The following is a 15,216-nucleotide window of genomic DNA, read 5'->3' on the forward strand; positions in this document are numbered from 1 at the left end:
AGCTAAGGCTGGCAATTAGCACTGGTGCCGTGACAATATAAATCAAAATCTACTACCTACCTACTAATATCTACCATCTACTTATGTGTATGTACATTTAAAGAAGTTATAAGCAGCATACGAAATTACTGGAACATTAACTAGTCAGCTGATGGTCAGTTGCACTTGGCGATAACTGTGTATAACGATAATCGATAATAAACTTACTTTATATAGCTCCAAAGCCTAGCAAAATAAAAAATACATGAAACAATAATAATTGTAAACCCTACATCTACAAGTTGTTTTTGTAGCCACATAGACATTGCCACAACAAATGTGAACGCAGGCGCTGCCAGAGCGCCCAACTACAACAACTCGCACAAAATAACCAGCAAATTTCGATCCGTCATCTTGAAGACAGCCATCCACAAAAAGAGCTCCAGGATGAATGCAATGCGACAGTTCTACATGGAAGTGCCCATAGTGACAAGGGCGTATACTACAGTCTGTGTACTCACAACGTTGGCGGTGGTGAGTCCTTTACAGTTACAACTAATGTGATTCTAATGCACGCTGACGTGTACCGTAATCTGCATATGTTTTGTGGCTTGCCTTTATCTTTGATTTGCCAGCACTTGGATTTAGTCTCGCCGCTTCAGTTGTACTTTAATCCCACACTGATTGTACGCAAATTTCAAATCTGGCGTCTGGCCACCACATTCCTATACTTTGGTACCATTGGCATCAGTTTCTTCTTCAATATGATATTCACCTATCGCTATTGTCGCATGCTGGAGGACGGTTCCTTCCGCGGGCGCAGCTCCGATTTCGTGATGATGTTCATCTTTGGCGGCGTGCTGATGACATTCTTTGGCATCTTCGTCAATCTGCTGTTCCTCGGCCAGGCATTCACGTTAATGCTGGTCTATGTGTGGTCCAGGCGCAATCCTTTGGTGCCCATGAACTTCTTCGGTGTGCTCAACTTTCAGGTAAGCCCCACAAATATAATTGCAATTGCATATTGAATATTTAATATGTTTTCCATTATCTGGGCAGGCGCCGTATCTACCTTGGGTACTCCTCTGCTGTTCCATGATATTGGGCAATACCATTTGGGTTGATATCATTGGCATGGGAGTTGGCCACATCTACTATGTGCTCGAAGATGTCTATCCCCACCTATCAAACGGCTTCCGACTGATTAAGACGCCGTATTTTCTGTAAGATAGCTTATTCATGAACTTAAGCTTGGATTTATTCTATATCTTTATCATTCGTACAGTAAAAGACTTTTCAATGAACACATTGAACGCAATTACCAAGCTGCTGCCGAAGATCGCCCTGGCGGCTTTATGTGGGGCGGCGAGGGTCAGCCAGTGGAGCCAGATGCACCGGCCGAGGCCAATGAAGCACCAGATGCAGCTGAGCAGCCCGCAGCAGCGGCAGCGCAATAACAAAAAACAAGCAAGCAGCGTGTGTTGTTAAATTATTAAGAAAAAACAAAAAATGAAAACACAAAAACAAATAGCATTTGGACGAGACTTAAACGTTAAGAACCCTCCGCCACCTTTCACCTGGTGCTTGGTAAGATTAGCTACATATTGAGATACTGAAAGAGAGAGAGAGAGAGAGAGAGAGAACGAAGCGAGTGGCGTGCAATAGTTAGCCAAAGTTGGATTCAAGTATGTGTGTATTATTGTTTGATTTGAGTTCCATGCTCAGTTGTACAATTTAATGCAATTGGCCTTAAGTTTCCATTTCAATGATTCAGCACATGTGATTATATATATGTATGTAGGTATATATATATTTATGAAAGAAACAAAAAAAAAACAAGGTAACAAATGAAAATAAACAAATGTCTAATTAGAAATCTGTTAAACTCTCAATAGCGCCATCTGTTGTTTCAATTGCCGGTGGCTATCATATGTTGACAAGTCATACAATTCCATCAATGCATTTTGTTAGCAGTGCAACAATTTAACAGGCAAGCAACCATATGTTGCCATAGAAGACTATCTGGCAGCACTATAACCAGCAAATGCTGTCATATGATGATTGTTCGATCCAATGGCTGTCATACAAAAGGCAGCATAGATCTGGCAACTACTTGGCCAGTCGCGGCCATAGTAAGTTGTGGGCATATTGGTCTGGCAGCGCTATGCCAGATTTCTGACAGACACCATATAAGCAATGGAGACAACAACCAAACACTTTAAAGATTGGGTAATATATTGATAAAAATATCTTTTTCAATAAATGATTTAAACTCAAATACATATTTCTAGGTAAGTGCCAACAAACGCTGTCGTAGATCACGGAGAATCGAACAGGAGTGGACCCCAGATAATGTCCGTTTGCTCATCCGGCTCGTGGAACAGCGAGAATTGCTATGGGATCCAAGCAATTCGAATCACAAGGATAGCAAATTGCGCGAGCAAGCATTTCAAATTATAGCCAGCAAACTGGATCGCACCTTGGCCGACTGCAAGGCCAAGTGGGACAACCTGCGAGCCCAATATAGAAGCTATCAGGCGAAGGCGAAGCAGAACATTGAGGTCAAATGGCAATACTTTGAGCATTTAAGCTTTTTGCAGGAAATCTGCGAGCCACGGAAGTTCGATGCCAATTCTGTAAGTCACCAATCACATATTTACATATATATAAACATATGTATATATTTTTATTATGATATCACTTTTCAGTTACAGCTCGAACCGAATGATGAGGTTTGCATCAAGCGCTCATCTTCACAGCCATTGATGGAAGAGGTCGACACCTGCTCCACTCTGTTCTCCTTTGCTGCAAAAGCTCCAGAACTGCATGAAGGATCGTCAGCAGTGAGGGAGCCAAAGCCACATTCTCACCAAATCTTTGGCGATTTTGTAGCCGACGAAATGCGCCGCCTACCACCCCATATAGCTGATGAGCTAAAGCGAAATATTCTTAAACTGATAATCGAGGCATTGGACAGACAATAGTGGAAAAATATAAATATTCCTAATTGAATTTATCGCATTTGCTATTTGGATTTTATTGCTCTATATTTAAGCATTTTTCGCATTTTGCATATTAGCGGCATATACTAACATTTTGAATTTAATATAACGTGTATTCTAATTGAAAAATGTACATTTTCATCTATTCTCTAATATAGATTATTATCTAAATAAAATGCAAACAGCATTTTTTAATAGAAAATCATATATGTATGTATTTACAAAAGTGCAATTTTTTCAATAGTTTCAATAATCTTAACAGCATATTTTCCACTACCTGCTGGTTAACACATGTTTAGATAACATAACGGATCACATAGGAGGACCAAGAGCTCTTGGAAGATTGAGAGGTTCACTGATAAGTATTAAACTGTTGAGTATTGTTGATAATTCTAAGGAATTAATATAATTACAATTATTTTATTTAATCTATATATTTCTATGTGAAAACGAATCGCAAGCTGCTTGATTATGACCACTGACCAGAGAACACATAGACTAGACATGTAGAACAAATTTTTCTACACCTCGACACTGTTAAGTTGAGCGACCGCTATACTTCGTATTTGCTCGGCTCGGTCGCTGGAGGTTTGAGCAATGAAAATACTGCATGACAAAAACAGTGCGCTGTGAGCGCTCAACCGAAATGGTCCCAATTCCGTATGAAGCACAGCTATGAGCCATTTTTTCTACTCTTTCTCTCTCTCAGTCCCTCTCTCTCGCTCTCTGTGGTCGCTGAAATCATCACTCTCAGCCGCGCACAGAAATTGAAATTTTTGTTCGCGACGATCCCAGCTCTTTCCTTTTAAGTGAAGGGTATACCGAAATTTGTAAAGCGTTTGCCACGTTCATACAAAATGCTAGCTTTTTCATAATTATTTCTAAAAAGGGTATGAAAGTGTTGATGCTCATAATGAAAATGTTTTCGCGATGAGCATGCACACACACAGTCTTCGTTGCTACATGTATTATGAGCATTTGTATGCCTGTGTGCGAAGCTCTTGCTGCCTGTAGCAATTTTAAAGCCCAGCATTTGCATTTGGTCGATCATGAGAAGTGCTCACATACATACATACATATGTATATATGTACATTTGATTGTGTGTACGCATGCGATGCTATGGATTAGCACTTGTAGAAGCATTTGTTTGCCTTGTTTGCCTATTTGCCTTTACATGTGCGTGTGTGTATGTGCATGTGTGTATGCATGGGACATGAACATTGGCGTGTGCCTACCTCAACTTAGAATTGGTTGACCGAATTAGGGCTCGAATTGCAGAATCGCTTGTCTATTTAAGTACCTTTTATTTTTTATCTATGATGGTATGATTGCCTATCGAAGCCATTGATTCATAAAAACAATTGTTTTAAATAAGAGTTTGTTTAATTTCATTTAATTAATTTAATAAATAGAAAAATAGAAAACATAAATCTTAATATATAAAACAAATCAAAACAAAGATAATTCAATAAATTTATAATTCAGCAACATTAACTAGATAATTCAATAAATTTATAAATGTAAATTTCTACATATGTACATAATTTCATATCATTAATTTAATATAATTATAAATAAAATAATTAATATAAAATTAAAAAACATAACATTCAATAAGTATCAACAAAAACAAAGATTATTTATTAATAAAAGCTTAAATTATATGATTAATATGTACATATGTATGTATATATATATATATACATATACATATATATGCAAAAATGAAAATTCCCTGGCGACGATCACATTGGCCTTCTGATGAGTATACCACACTGTTGAAAGATTTTACAATGATTATGTAAAAATAAAAATTTTTTGTTATTGTTTTTACTTACATGTATACATATCCACATACACACATACATGCATATGTGCAAATCTTTATTCGCTGCCCTGTGCTGTTAATAGTGTACGTGCGTATACATATATGTACGTACATATGTATGCACATATGAATGTTTATAACACGTGACATTGACTTGCGCCTGCCAAGGGCTTTTAATTGTGCGGACGACTTTTGATCAGCTCCGCGGAGGAAGTGTTAAGTGTTATTGCTATTATTAAGAATCGCGCCAATATATAGTTAACTACCTATTCTTTAATTATTTTTAATTTTCGTTTATTTATGTTGATTTTACCAACAATCTTTTCGGTTTGCCACTTACAATTTTTCCTAATTAAAATTAAAACAAACCGATCAATAATAAATCTTCGGTGCTGGCAGCAAGGATGGGTGGGGGAAAACCATTCCTTATCTAAAGATGATTTTGCTGTAGCGTGCATGCAGTACAGAACAATTTTCTCTTTAATGCGAGCGATGTGTGGCTTCTTTTCGAAAATAGTCCTAAATGTTTCGAAATGCAGCTTTATCAAATTGTAAAAATGGTCGGAAGGGGCCTTCAATTTAAGATATCTATTTATATAATGAAAATTTTTATTGAGTATCAAATACTCAGAAGAACACTGCATTTCGTCTGATGATTTTAGAAGATTTGTACAAACTTCGCAATCAGTGTTTTGCAACAGTTTGTGCAGAAGATACCCAGCAAAATATCGCAATGCATTTTCATTAAAATCATTTTGTATATTGGCAATGGTTGTATCTAATGACAATTCTATTTCTAAATCATCATCTAATGGTTCAATATCTGTTGGAGTGTGAGATGAATTACATTGCTCATGAAAAACAGATAATTTGGACCCGCTATCTTTTATGATATTGGCCAACATCAAATCTTCATCTGGAATACAATTTCCAGATACCGAAGTTGATGTCAACATTTTCATGGATAGCATTTTAGACAGTATTGTATTGAATTCGAATACTGTTGGATTACTATTTGTTCCTCCCCGACATCTAATCAAATAAAATAAATTCTCTAGCGGATCTTGATTTAATTTAGATGTGGCAACAAAGAACAGATCATTGTTGTCACTCCAAATATTTTCTGCCAAAGCAATTACCGATGAGATTGTAATTCTCATCCCATCAATGCAATACACTTTGTGTGGATAATGCAGATTTTGGAAATAATCACGCATTTCCAGAAGGTATGCGTGAATATTATTTTTCTCCCTAAGAGCACATCTATAAGGATTGCTATCAAATAGCACATGACTATTTAAGCAATCAAAGAGGTTATTAATTTTTTCAATAAATATTGCCGTTGCAACTGCACTGTCTTTGCAATCAGCAAATCCACCTGAATCTATAACAGTGCGTATCGCAGAAGCTACACTGTGGCTAAAGATTTGTGTGGCAAATTTAACTTTCATTTTTTCAAAACAATTCGGACTGACATGTTTTAGAGTTAATTTCGGACATAAGCGAGTTAAATTTTTGGTTTCAGTTTCATATAATTTTCTTATTATTCCCCATGAAACTGTGCCATCAGGTGTTGAAATATTATTCTTTAAAAGAATATTTCGAAGAGATTTTATTAGATGCGGTGCATCAAATATTGCAAAAATTTCTTCGCCATTGACTTCAAATGAAGAATTATTTAAATTAATACCCCATCTATTGAAAACTGCTCTATTATTGGATCCCTGATCGCAAACAACGGCTTTGACATTAAGCCCCAATGCTTGCGCTAGTCCAATATTTTCTTCTACTTTATTTTTCAGGTCAGTATGATTTATGCCACGGGCTGAAACCGTATAGCTTAAAACATACTTCCAGTTATCAAAAAGACCCCTAACAAGAAAAACACAGACTTGCTGTCCTAAAAACTTACTCCTTTTAACACCATCGTCTTCAAATCCCTGTATCTCGTCAAGAGATGAATTGTATTGAAGCCCTCTTTTTACTTTTAGCTCGTCGAAAACTAAAACGGCATATTTCGCCTTAGCGCTCATTTTTTCGACAATGCCCTTCAAGTTTTCTAATAGTTCTGGATTAAATCCAGGAACTAAATTTTTTAAAATCGCCCAGCGATTTAATTGTTTCTTACACGGGAGTCTTAAATTAAGAACATCCCTTAAGTAATCATATGCCCTAGCTGAGTAAAAATGCATATTTTGCGAAATAACTTTTTCAGCGCTGTTATATACCTGATTTTTTTTTAAAAGCATTTTACATAAGACCTTTGATTGGTCTGAAACATGAGGTAAATTGTTAATAGTCGTGAAGATATTAACATGCTTTTTCTCCTTTCTGGCTCTTTGGTAAATTTTTCTTTGCCTATGAGCATTTCTTAAAGATAAATACCTTTTTTTCAAATTATGATTCTCTTTCTGTATGTTCTTAAAAGCTACTTCCATTTCATAATATTTTTTCCTATAATATGCTTCGTTTTGCTCTCTTTTTAAACAATTTGAACAAAACGAAGACCTACCGGCGCTTAAATCTTGCCATAATTGATTTTTTAAACTATTGTCAAAGCACAAAAAATTATCCAAATTTTCTTCCTCGTCACTTTGACTTTGAATGCTGCTGATCTGATGCTGCTGTTCTGGGTCGGATGGCTTCACAAAGCCATCCACTACTTTTTCTAAACTTTTCCTTTGGTAGCTATATGGAGTAATATCTTCTTCCTGAATATCTATTGAATAAATGTCATCACCTACGTCAGCATTATTATTTGAAACAAAATTTGAGCTGCACAAATTTAAGGTTGGGACAGCACTGACTCTTAATTTAAATTTCCCAAAATATTTCCTTTCGAAATGCTTGTTGCAAATTTTAGCTTTTTTCCAGTCGAAATTACTGGGTAGATTACAAGCTTTTATCCACTTATTTAAATAAAATTCCTTTGATGGAAACGAAAATAACCTAACGGGAAAATTAACTGAACTTTTTCTATAACTAGCACCACACGCTTCAATAATGCATTTATCCCCACTTCCTCGTGATTTCTTTAAAATACTAGTTTTATCCATTTTTTTTTAAAGAAACTTATATAAATATTGACACGATTCTTAACAATAGAAAAATCACTTACATGTAAATAATAATTAAATAATGTTTAGCACTCTCTCTGCAAATTTAATTCCAAATCGCTCGCACAATTAAAAGCCCGTGGCAGTCACAAGCTAATGTTCACGTATTATGAGCATACACACAATATTCCTCAGGCAGCAAGAATAGTTTCCCATACTAACACATAATAGCTTATTCATACATGTAAAACGGGACTTTAACTGAAGATTGACGAAAATACTGAGAAAGAATTGACTATCGCGCCGCACGCACACAAAAGCCCATACATGTATCAAGGGACTGTAAATTTGTGTATGCATGCTCGTCATACATACATATGTACGTACATATATGTATACGCACGTACACTATTAACAGCACAGGGCAGCGAATAAAGATTTGCACATATGCATGTATGTGTGTATGTGGATATGTATACATGTAAGTAAAAACAATAACAAAAAATTTTTATTTTTACATAATCATTGTAAAATCTTTCAACAGTGTGGTATACTCATCAGAAGGCCAATGTGATCGTCGCCAGGGAATTTTCATTTTTGCATATATATGTATATGTATATATATATATATACATACATATGTACATATTAATCATATAATTTAAGCTTTTATTAATAAATAATCTTTGTTTTTGTTGATACTTATTGAATGTTATGTTTTTTAATTTTATATTAATTATTTTATTTATAATTATATTAAATTAATGATATGAAATTATGTACATATGTAGAAATTTACATTTATAAATTTATTGAATTATCTAGTTAATGTTGCTGAATTATAAATTTATTGAATTATCTTTGTTTTGATTTGTTTTATATATTAAGATTTATGTTTTCTATTTTTCTATTTATTAAATTAATTAAATGAAATTAAACAAACTCTTATTTAAAACAATTGTTTTTATGAATCAATGGCTTCGATAGGCAATCATACCATCATAGATAAAAAATAAAAGGTACTTAAATAGACAAGCGATTCTGCAATTCGAGCCCTAATTCGGTCAACCAATTCTAAGTTGAGGTAGGCACACGCCAATGTTCATGTCCCATGCATACACACATGCACATACACACACGCACATGTAAAGGCAAATAGGCAAACAAGGCAAACAAATGCTTCTACAAGTGCTAATCCATAGCATCGCATGCGTACACACAATCAAATGTACATATATACATATGTATGTATGTATGTGAGCACTTCTCATGATCGACCAAATGCAAATGCTGGGCTTTAAAATTGCTACAGGCAGCAAGAGCTTCGCACACAGGCATACAAATGCTCATAATACATGTAGCAACGAAGACTGTGTGTGTGCATGCTCATCGCGAAAACATTTTCATTATGAGCATCAACACTTTCATACCCTTTTTAGAAATAATTATGAAAAAGCTAGCATTTTGTATGAACGTGGCAAACGCTTTACAAATTTCGGTATACCCTTCACTTAAAAGGAAAGAGCTGGGATCGTCGCGAACAAAAATTTCAATTTCTGTGCGCGGCTGAGAGTGATGATTTCAGCGACCACAGAGAGCGAGAGAGAGGGACTGAGAGAGAGAAAGAGTAGAAAAAATGGCTCATAGCTGTGCTTCATACGGAATTGGGACCATTTCGGTTGAGCGCTCACAGCGCACTGTTTTTGTCATGCAGTATTTTCATTGCTCAAACCTCCAGCGACCGAGCCGAGCAAATACGAAGTATAGCGGTCGCTCAACTTAACAGTGTCGAGGTGTAGAAAAATTTGTTCTACATGTCTAGTCTATGTGTTCTCTGGTCAGTGTTATGACTCAAATTCAAAGCACGCGCCTTTCTTAAAATGTCACTGTTAACTTACTGTTAAACGCAAAACAAATCTCTTATACGAATGTATTCTTATACGCTTGTGTGTCATAACTCGAATGTGAAATTCTTATTAGTATGCATAATGAACATTCATCCGATATAGAATTAGTTTTTGTGTATATCCCCAACAGTAAACATCCGGATCTTTTTTCGCAACGTGAACAACTTTATAGTCGCCCAAAATGCCGTTGCATATAAGTTCCAGCCAGGTATGTGTCTCGAAAAAATAATTTTAAACATATTATTTTAAATATTTAATTACTTTTAGGAACTCAAGAAAGAATTGGCCAGCTTTTCAGGCAGATTTACAATCCAGCCCGGTAGTATATCACGCCTCGGTGTGCATCTCGAGAATCATAAAGAAGAAGCTCTCCATTGGATGGACTTGTGTGAGAGTATGAGACCATTCGGTGGTATCCTGGCCGATGATAAAGGATTAGGTAGTACGTGTACTATGATTTGCTGGGTACTCCTCAAACAACTGGAGAATGGGGACACTTCAAACAAGAGTAAGTTAAGCTCTAAGTTAATATTTAATTTAAAAATACGAGTTATATGTAGACTGAAAGCAAATAAGCAAAAAAATCAGCTTGGCAGGCATGGTAGAGAATAAAATATGTATATATTCTTGATTAGCACGATCAGCGATCTATATGTAGACCACTGAGATAAATACATATTTCAAATTCGCATATCAATCCCATTACAATTACAATACAAACAATTAGAATTATTTAATTAGTATTATTACGTTGAGCAAACGATAGTGTATCTGAAACCGGGCTTTCATACATACACATATGCGTTTATAAATACATATGCACAATATTCAAATATTTGCAGGAACTTATCAAGTATTTATTATATACATATACATACATATATGTATATATGTATATATGATAAGTTCCTACACATTTCAGATCATTTCCCACATCCACTCATATTTGTGCATCGAGTATATATATAAAAGTATATATAAAAGTATAAAAGATATTAAATCAACATATTAGTATATCTCGACTGGAATTCGACCGATTTGAGCAGTTTTACTTCTTCTGAATTCTCATATTCCTGTGTAGATAATGAAATTCCAGAAGCAAAACTGCTCTAATCGTATGCCTTACTGTACTTACGACTTTTGATGATTGAATGTAGAAGCATAATATATCAAACACTTGTAGTGTAGGTTAGACTTTTGGATAAACATAAACAAACATAAATAATCATTTTAAAAATCTTGACCCCTGGTACAAACAAAATATAACTCGAAGTATTCTTCTTCACTTATACTACGTCATACAATTACTTAATTTGTTTTAGATTATACTGGCAACACTTTGATTGTATGTCCAAAAGCTATTGTGACCCAGTGGGTAGATGAGATTAGAGCTTTGGCAGGGGATCAGCTAACGGTTTATGAGTACATCGGAACAAATCGCGAAACCAAGGACATTTCTAAGGCAGACATTGTGATTACCACCTATAGAATTGTAACGTTTGATGGGAAGAAAGAACCGAATCCGCTGAATCTCAAATGGCGTCGCCTCATCTTGGATGAGGCCCAAGCCATAAGAAATACCAAGACGGAATGTTCAAAAGCAATCCGCGCTCTGAACAGCCATTTTCGATGGGCTGTGACTGGAGAGCCAATTCAGAATAATGTAAATGATTATATGGCATTGCTCGGCTTTCTATGCGGATAACAGTTAACGATGGATAAACGCTTGTGCTTAAGGCGTACAATGTCTGATATTCAGTCAACTGTCAACAAAAAACAGATTCAGAATTTTCCAACTTTAAATGAAATTCCCATTGAAATAGAACTTAATGAACAGGAAAGAATATTGTATGACAAAGTTCGCAGCAAATTGGATCGACGAGTCCATAGGCGCTCCATGATTCACTTGGTGCGGGTGCAACGCCTTCAACAGCTATGCGCGCATCCATATCTAATCCGTTCGGTAAGTTTCAGAATCTGTGTCCATGAAACTAACCACAATTAAATATATTTGTTATTTAAATATATTGTAATACAGATGAGCATAATTAGACAGGGGCAATACGAAGGCGAAAGCGACTTTGACTACAGTGACACATCTGATGCTAATGCTCTGAGCCTAAAGAATCCCATCTTTGACCGGGCCACTCCCTCAACGAAAATCCTTGAAGCTACTAAGATAATAAATAATAATGCGTACTGCAAAATAAGGGGAAAATCATTGTAGTATAACGATGGCAATACTGCTGGAAATATTGAAAGAATATTTAAATAGCGTCGACAGAGAACTAAGGATTATAACGTTAACTGGCAGTGATACGCAGGATACAATCAGAAAATTTAACGAATCTGATGAGCCTTGCGTTCTACTGCTCTCGTCGGAATTGGCGATATCTGGCTTAAATTTAAATGGAGCCAATTCTTTGTTGGTCATGGATTGTCACTGGAATCCGCATTTGAAACCACAAAGTGCCATCTATCGTCTGGATCAGAAAAACAGAAATGTTTCCGTCTATCAGTTTTTTTGCAAGGATACGGTGGATGGCCAGGTTCAACAGGTGCAGCAAAATAAGTTGAATTTAGCCTTTCATTTTCTCAGAGCGACGGCTATTTCATCAGTTCGAAAAGTTATTGAATATTTTCTGAGTCTATGGAAGTAATTTATATTTTGTATTATATATTTTGTAAATATATCAAAATTTTTATCAATATTTTTATTTCTTGTTTGATATTAAAAGCAGAGCTGTTAGTTAACATAAAACGTAACGGAAAGAAGTATAAGTGACTGCCACTGTTAAAAGACACACTGCAAACGCTCATCACAGTAGCAACAGCTGTTTTAATCTGCCAACCTAGAATTGACGATGAATTCACTACTGTAAACGCAAATATGACGCATGGTTAGCTATATAGCGTTGCCACCTAAATTGACTACTCTGTATACGACTTAACAGTACCTATTGAGGACAAAACAGTAGGAAACTTCGAGCCGGACAAATAAAATTGGAGCATAAATAAAAATACAAAATGGATGTTGATGCTGCACAAAAGAAATGGGAGCTGGAGAATAACGTACAGACATTGCCCAGCTGCGATGAAATCTTTCGTTATGATGCCGAGCAGCAGCGCCAAATAATTGACGCCAAGCCCTGGGAAAAGGATCCGCATTTCTTTAAAGATATTAAAATCTCGGCTCTGGCACTGCTCAAGATGGTCATGCACGCTCGCTCTGGTGGAACGTTGGAGGTGATGGGTCTAATGCTGGGCAAAGTGGAGGACAACACAATGGTGAGCAAAACTATAAAAAGAAAAAGCTCGAAATTAAAGCACTGAATTGTAGATTGTCATGGATGCTTTTGCACTGCCCGTAGAGGGAACAGAGACGAGAGTTAATGCCCAGGCCCAAGCCTATGAGTATATGACCGCCTACATGGAGGCGGCCAAAGAAGTGGGACGGTTAGAGCACGCTGTTGGTTGGTATCACAGTCATCCAGGATACGGCTGCTGGCTGTCGGGCATTGATGTATCCACCCAGATGCTCAATCAGACCTACCAGGAGCCCTTCGTCGCCATTGTTGTTGATCCGGTGCGCACCGTGTCTGCTGGAAAAGTATGCCTTGGTGCATTCCGCACATATCCTAAAGGCTACAAGCCGCCCAACGAAGAACCGTCGGAGTATCAGACGATCCCGCTCAACAAGATCGAGGACTTTGGTGTTCACTGCAAGCAATACTATCCGTTGGAGATAAGTTATTTCAAGTCGGACTTGGATCGCAAACTGCTCGACTCGTTGTGGAACAAGTACTGGGTGAATACACTGGGCAGCTCAGGTCTCCTAACCAATACGGAATACACCACCGGCCAGATCATGGACCTGTCCGAGAAGCTGGAGCAAAGTGAAAACTTCTTAGGTCGCGGTACATACACTTGATTGATGTAAAAAGTTCACGATTCGCCTTTTATAATAAAAATTTAATCTATTTCCCCAGGCACCGACATCAATGAGAAGAGATCCGAGGACAAGTTGTCCAAGGCAACGCGCGACTGCAGCCGCTCCACTATCGAGCTCATCCACGGCCTGATGGCCCAACTTGTCAAGGACAAGCTCTTCAACAAGGTGGGCTTGGGCAAATAGGCAGCACCGAAGAACAATCTAAAGAACACTTTGTATTCATAAATATATATATAAATAACCAATTAGGTTGCATTTTCCATGATAAATGCAATCTTATTTGCCACATCAATCATGAAGACTACAGAAGTGTTTATTTAACGGTCGGGCACAGGGCTGAATCCAGGTGTGTCAAGAGCAGAGGCTTTAATTGAGTGGACTTTCACGTGCCAGCACCAAAAAGCTGAAATGAAGCTTTTATTAAATATTAAATTACTTATTCGAAGACTTCCTCGCATATATGTTGTGTGTGTGTGTAACTTACCAGGCCAGTGTTGCCAGCTTAGCCTATTTCAGGCTAGTTTTAGCCTATCTCGCTAGATGATGATAAGACCTTTGAAAATGAATTAGCGAATAGCCGGAAATAGAGGCAGACAAGGCAGACTCTCAAGTTCTAGTTCTTAAGAGAACCTGGAAACTAAAAAATTACTGTCTAAATTGCTAAAAATAAATTGCTGTCTTGCCATCTAATAACTGTAACTATTAATGTACATAAGCTATTTAGAATTCAACTCTATCAAACATACATTTTCTTGAGCAGCGTAATGAGGTAAAGAAATTTGACTGTATATCTGTATATTTGCCTCGCTGTCTGTCTACCTGAGAAAAGCAATGGATAAAGAACTATAGAAGATTATTTAAGTTGTCTATATGTATGCAGTAATATTCATTTGCTGTATGTATTTAAGTAAAACGACGTTAGAATGCTTGCAGAGAGTGTAGACAATGCTCTCATTTTTCTTTTAAAGGTAGACTGGAACGACCTCTACTTGGCGCTTGGATCAACATTTGAGAGCGACTAAGGCTTTGAGTGAATGTTGCCCTATATAAAGGGCAGCAGCTGCAGCATTTCTTCAGTCGCCCAGGATCGACTGTGCCGTGCATTAAAGTGAAGTTAAGCGTGTTTGAAAATTTATTGATCGTTCAACTAAGCATTGAAGACTTGACGGAAATACAAGGAGGACAAAAATACTTAGAAGACATACATACATAAAAATTGGAGAAAAGAGAAAATTCTGATTAAAAAGAAATAGGAAATGGTCAGCATAGTATTGTATGTCAATTTATTTTGTTGATTTTTATTTTATTTTTATGATAAGCAAATATGTTTCTTCCACATTTATATATGTATGTAGCCTGGTATTCCATTTTGGAAGTTTAGCCTCTTTTAGCCTACTTTTATCCACAATTTAACGTTTTTCATAGCTCAGCACTGTAACCAGATAGCTAATATAAATAGCACAACATCCTTTAGCGCTTAACCGCTGTCAT

The 15,216-nt window shown here is 36.5% G+C and overlaps 4 protein-coding genes across 4 annotated transcripts; all 4 read left to right on the top strand.

The window, feature by feature from the left end:
• The first annotated feature begins 166 nt into the window (after nt 1–166).
• On the top strand, nt 167–1,871 carry Der-2 (Derlin 2). Its single transcript, XM_018113278.3, has 4 exons — nt 167–513; nt 615–971; nt 1,039–1,202; nt 1,265–1,871. Exons 1-4 carry the CDS (start codon nt 427–429, stop codon nt 1,434–1,436), a joined length of 780 nt encoding a protein of 259 aa, XP_017968767.1. The 5' UTR covers nt 167–426; the 3' UTR covers nt 1,437–1,871.
• Nucleotides 1,872–2,014: 143 nt separating this feature from the next.
• On the top strand, nt 2,015–3,045 carry LOC108654966 (uncharacterized). The gene is made up of 3 exons (XM_018106631.3): nt 2,015–2,208; nt 2,271–2,615; nt 2,688–3,045. Exons 1-3 carry the CDS (start codon nt 2,176–2,178, stop codon nt 2,961–2,963), a joined length of 654 nt encoding a protein of 217 aa, XP_017962120.1. The 5' UTR covers nt 2,015–2,175; the 3' UTR covers nt 2,964–3,045.
• Nucleotides 3,046–9,868: 6,823 nt separating this feature from the next.
• On the top strand, nt 9,869–12,900 carry LOC108654878 (transcription termination factor 2-like). Its single transcript, XM_089265170.1, has 4 exons — nt 9,869–9,981; nt 10,041–10,281; nt 11,096–11,736; nt 11,812–12,900. Exons 1-3 carry the CDS (start codon nt 9,955–9,957, stop codon nt 11,476–11,478), a joined length of 651 nt encoding a protein of 216 aa, XP_089121296.1. The 5' UTR covers nt 9,869–9,954; the 3' UTR covers nt 11,479–11,736; nt 11,812–12,900.
• On the top strand, nt 12,794–14,024 carry CSN5 (COP9 signalosome subunit 5). Its single transcript, XM_018097978.3, has 3 exons — nt 12,794–13,061; nt 13,114–13,690; nt 13,763–14,024. The coding sequence occupies exons 1-3, from the start codon at nt 12,801–12,803 to the stop codon at nt 13,906–13,908; spliced, it is 984 nt and encodes a 327-aa protein (XP_017953467.1). The 5' UTR covers nt 12,794–12,800; the 3' UTR covers nt 13,909–14,024.
• The last annotated feature ends 1,192 nt before the right edge of the window (nt 14,025–15,216 follow it).

Source organism: Drosophila navojoa, chromosome 2 (assembly GCF_054131105.1).
Source record: "Drosophila navojoa isolate 15081-1374.11 chromosome 2, UAZ_NAV_1.0, whole genome shotgun sequence".
NCBI classification, from domain to species: domain Eukaryota; kingdom Metazoa; phylum Arthropoda; class Insecta; order Diptera; family Drosophilidae; genus Drosophila; species Drosophila navojoa.

Bases quoted from the DNA above. Each gene is read 5' to 3' on its own strand.
- Der-2 (XM_018113278.3), top strand. From the start codon at position 427: ATGAATGCAATGCGACAGTTCTACATGGAAGTGCCCATAGTGACAAGG. The intron at 514-614 runs GTGAGTCCTTTA...TTGATTTGCCAG, and splicing joins TACTCACAACGTTGGCGGTG to CACTTGGATTTAGTCTCGCC. The intron at 972-1,038 runs GTAAGCCCCACA...TTATCTGGGCAG, and splicing joins TCGGTGTGCTCAACTTTCAG to GCGCCGTATCTACCTTGGGT.
- LOC108654966 (XM_018106631.3), top strand. From the start codon at position 2,176: ATGGAGACAACAACCAAACACTTTAAAGATTGG. The intron at 2,209-2,270 runs GTAATATATTGA...ACATATTTCTAG, and splicing joins CCAAACACTTTAAAGATTGG to GTAAGTGCCAACAAACGCTG. The intron at 2,616-2,687 runs GTAAGTCACCAA...ATCACTTTTCAG, and splicing joins GGAAGTTCGATGCCAATTCT to TTACAGCTCGAACCGAATGA.
- LOC108654878 (XM_089265170.1), top strand. From the start codon at position 9,955: ATGCCGTTGCATATAAGTTCCAGCCAG. The intron at 9,982-10,040 runs GTATGTGTCTCG...AATTACTTTTAG, and splicing joins TGCATATAAGTTCCAGCCAG to GAACTCAAGAAAGAATTGGC. The intron at 10,282-11,095 runs GTAAGTTAAGCT...AATTTGTTTTAG, and splicing joins TGGGGACACTTCAAACAAGA to ATTATACTGGCAACACTTTG.
- CSN5 (XM_018097978.3), top strand. From the start codon at position 12,801: ATGGATGTTGATGCTGCACAAAAGAAATGGGAGCTGGAGAATAACGTA. The intron at 13,062-13,113 runs GTGAGCAAAACT...ACTGAATTGTAG, and splicing joins AAGTGGAGGACAACACAATG to ATTGTCATGGATGCTTTTGC. The intron at 13,691-13,762 runs GTACATACACTT...CTATTTCCCCAG, and splicing joins TGAAAACTTCTTAGGTCGCG to GCACCGACATCAATGAGAAG.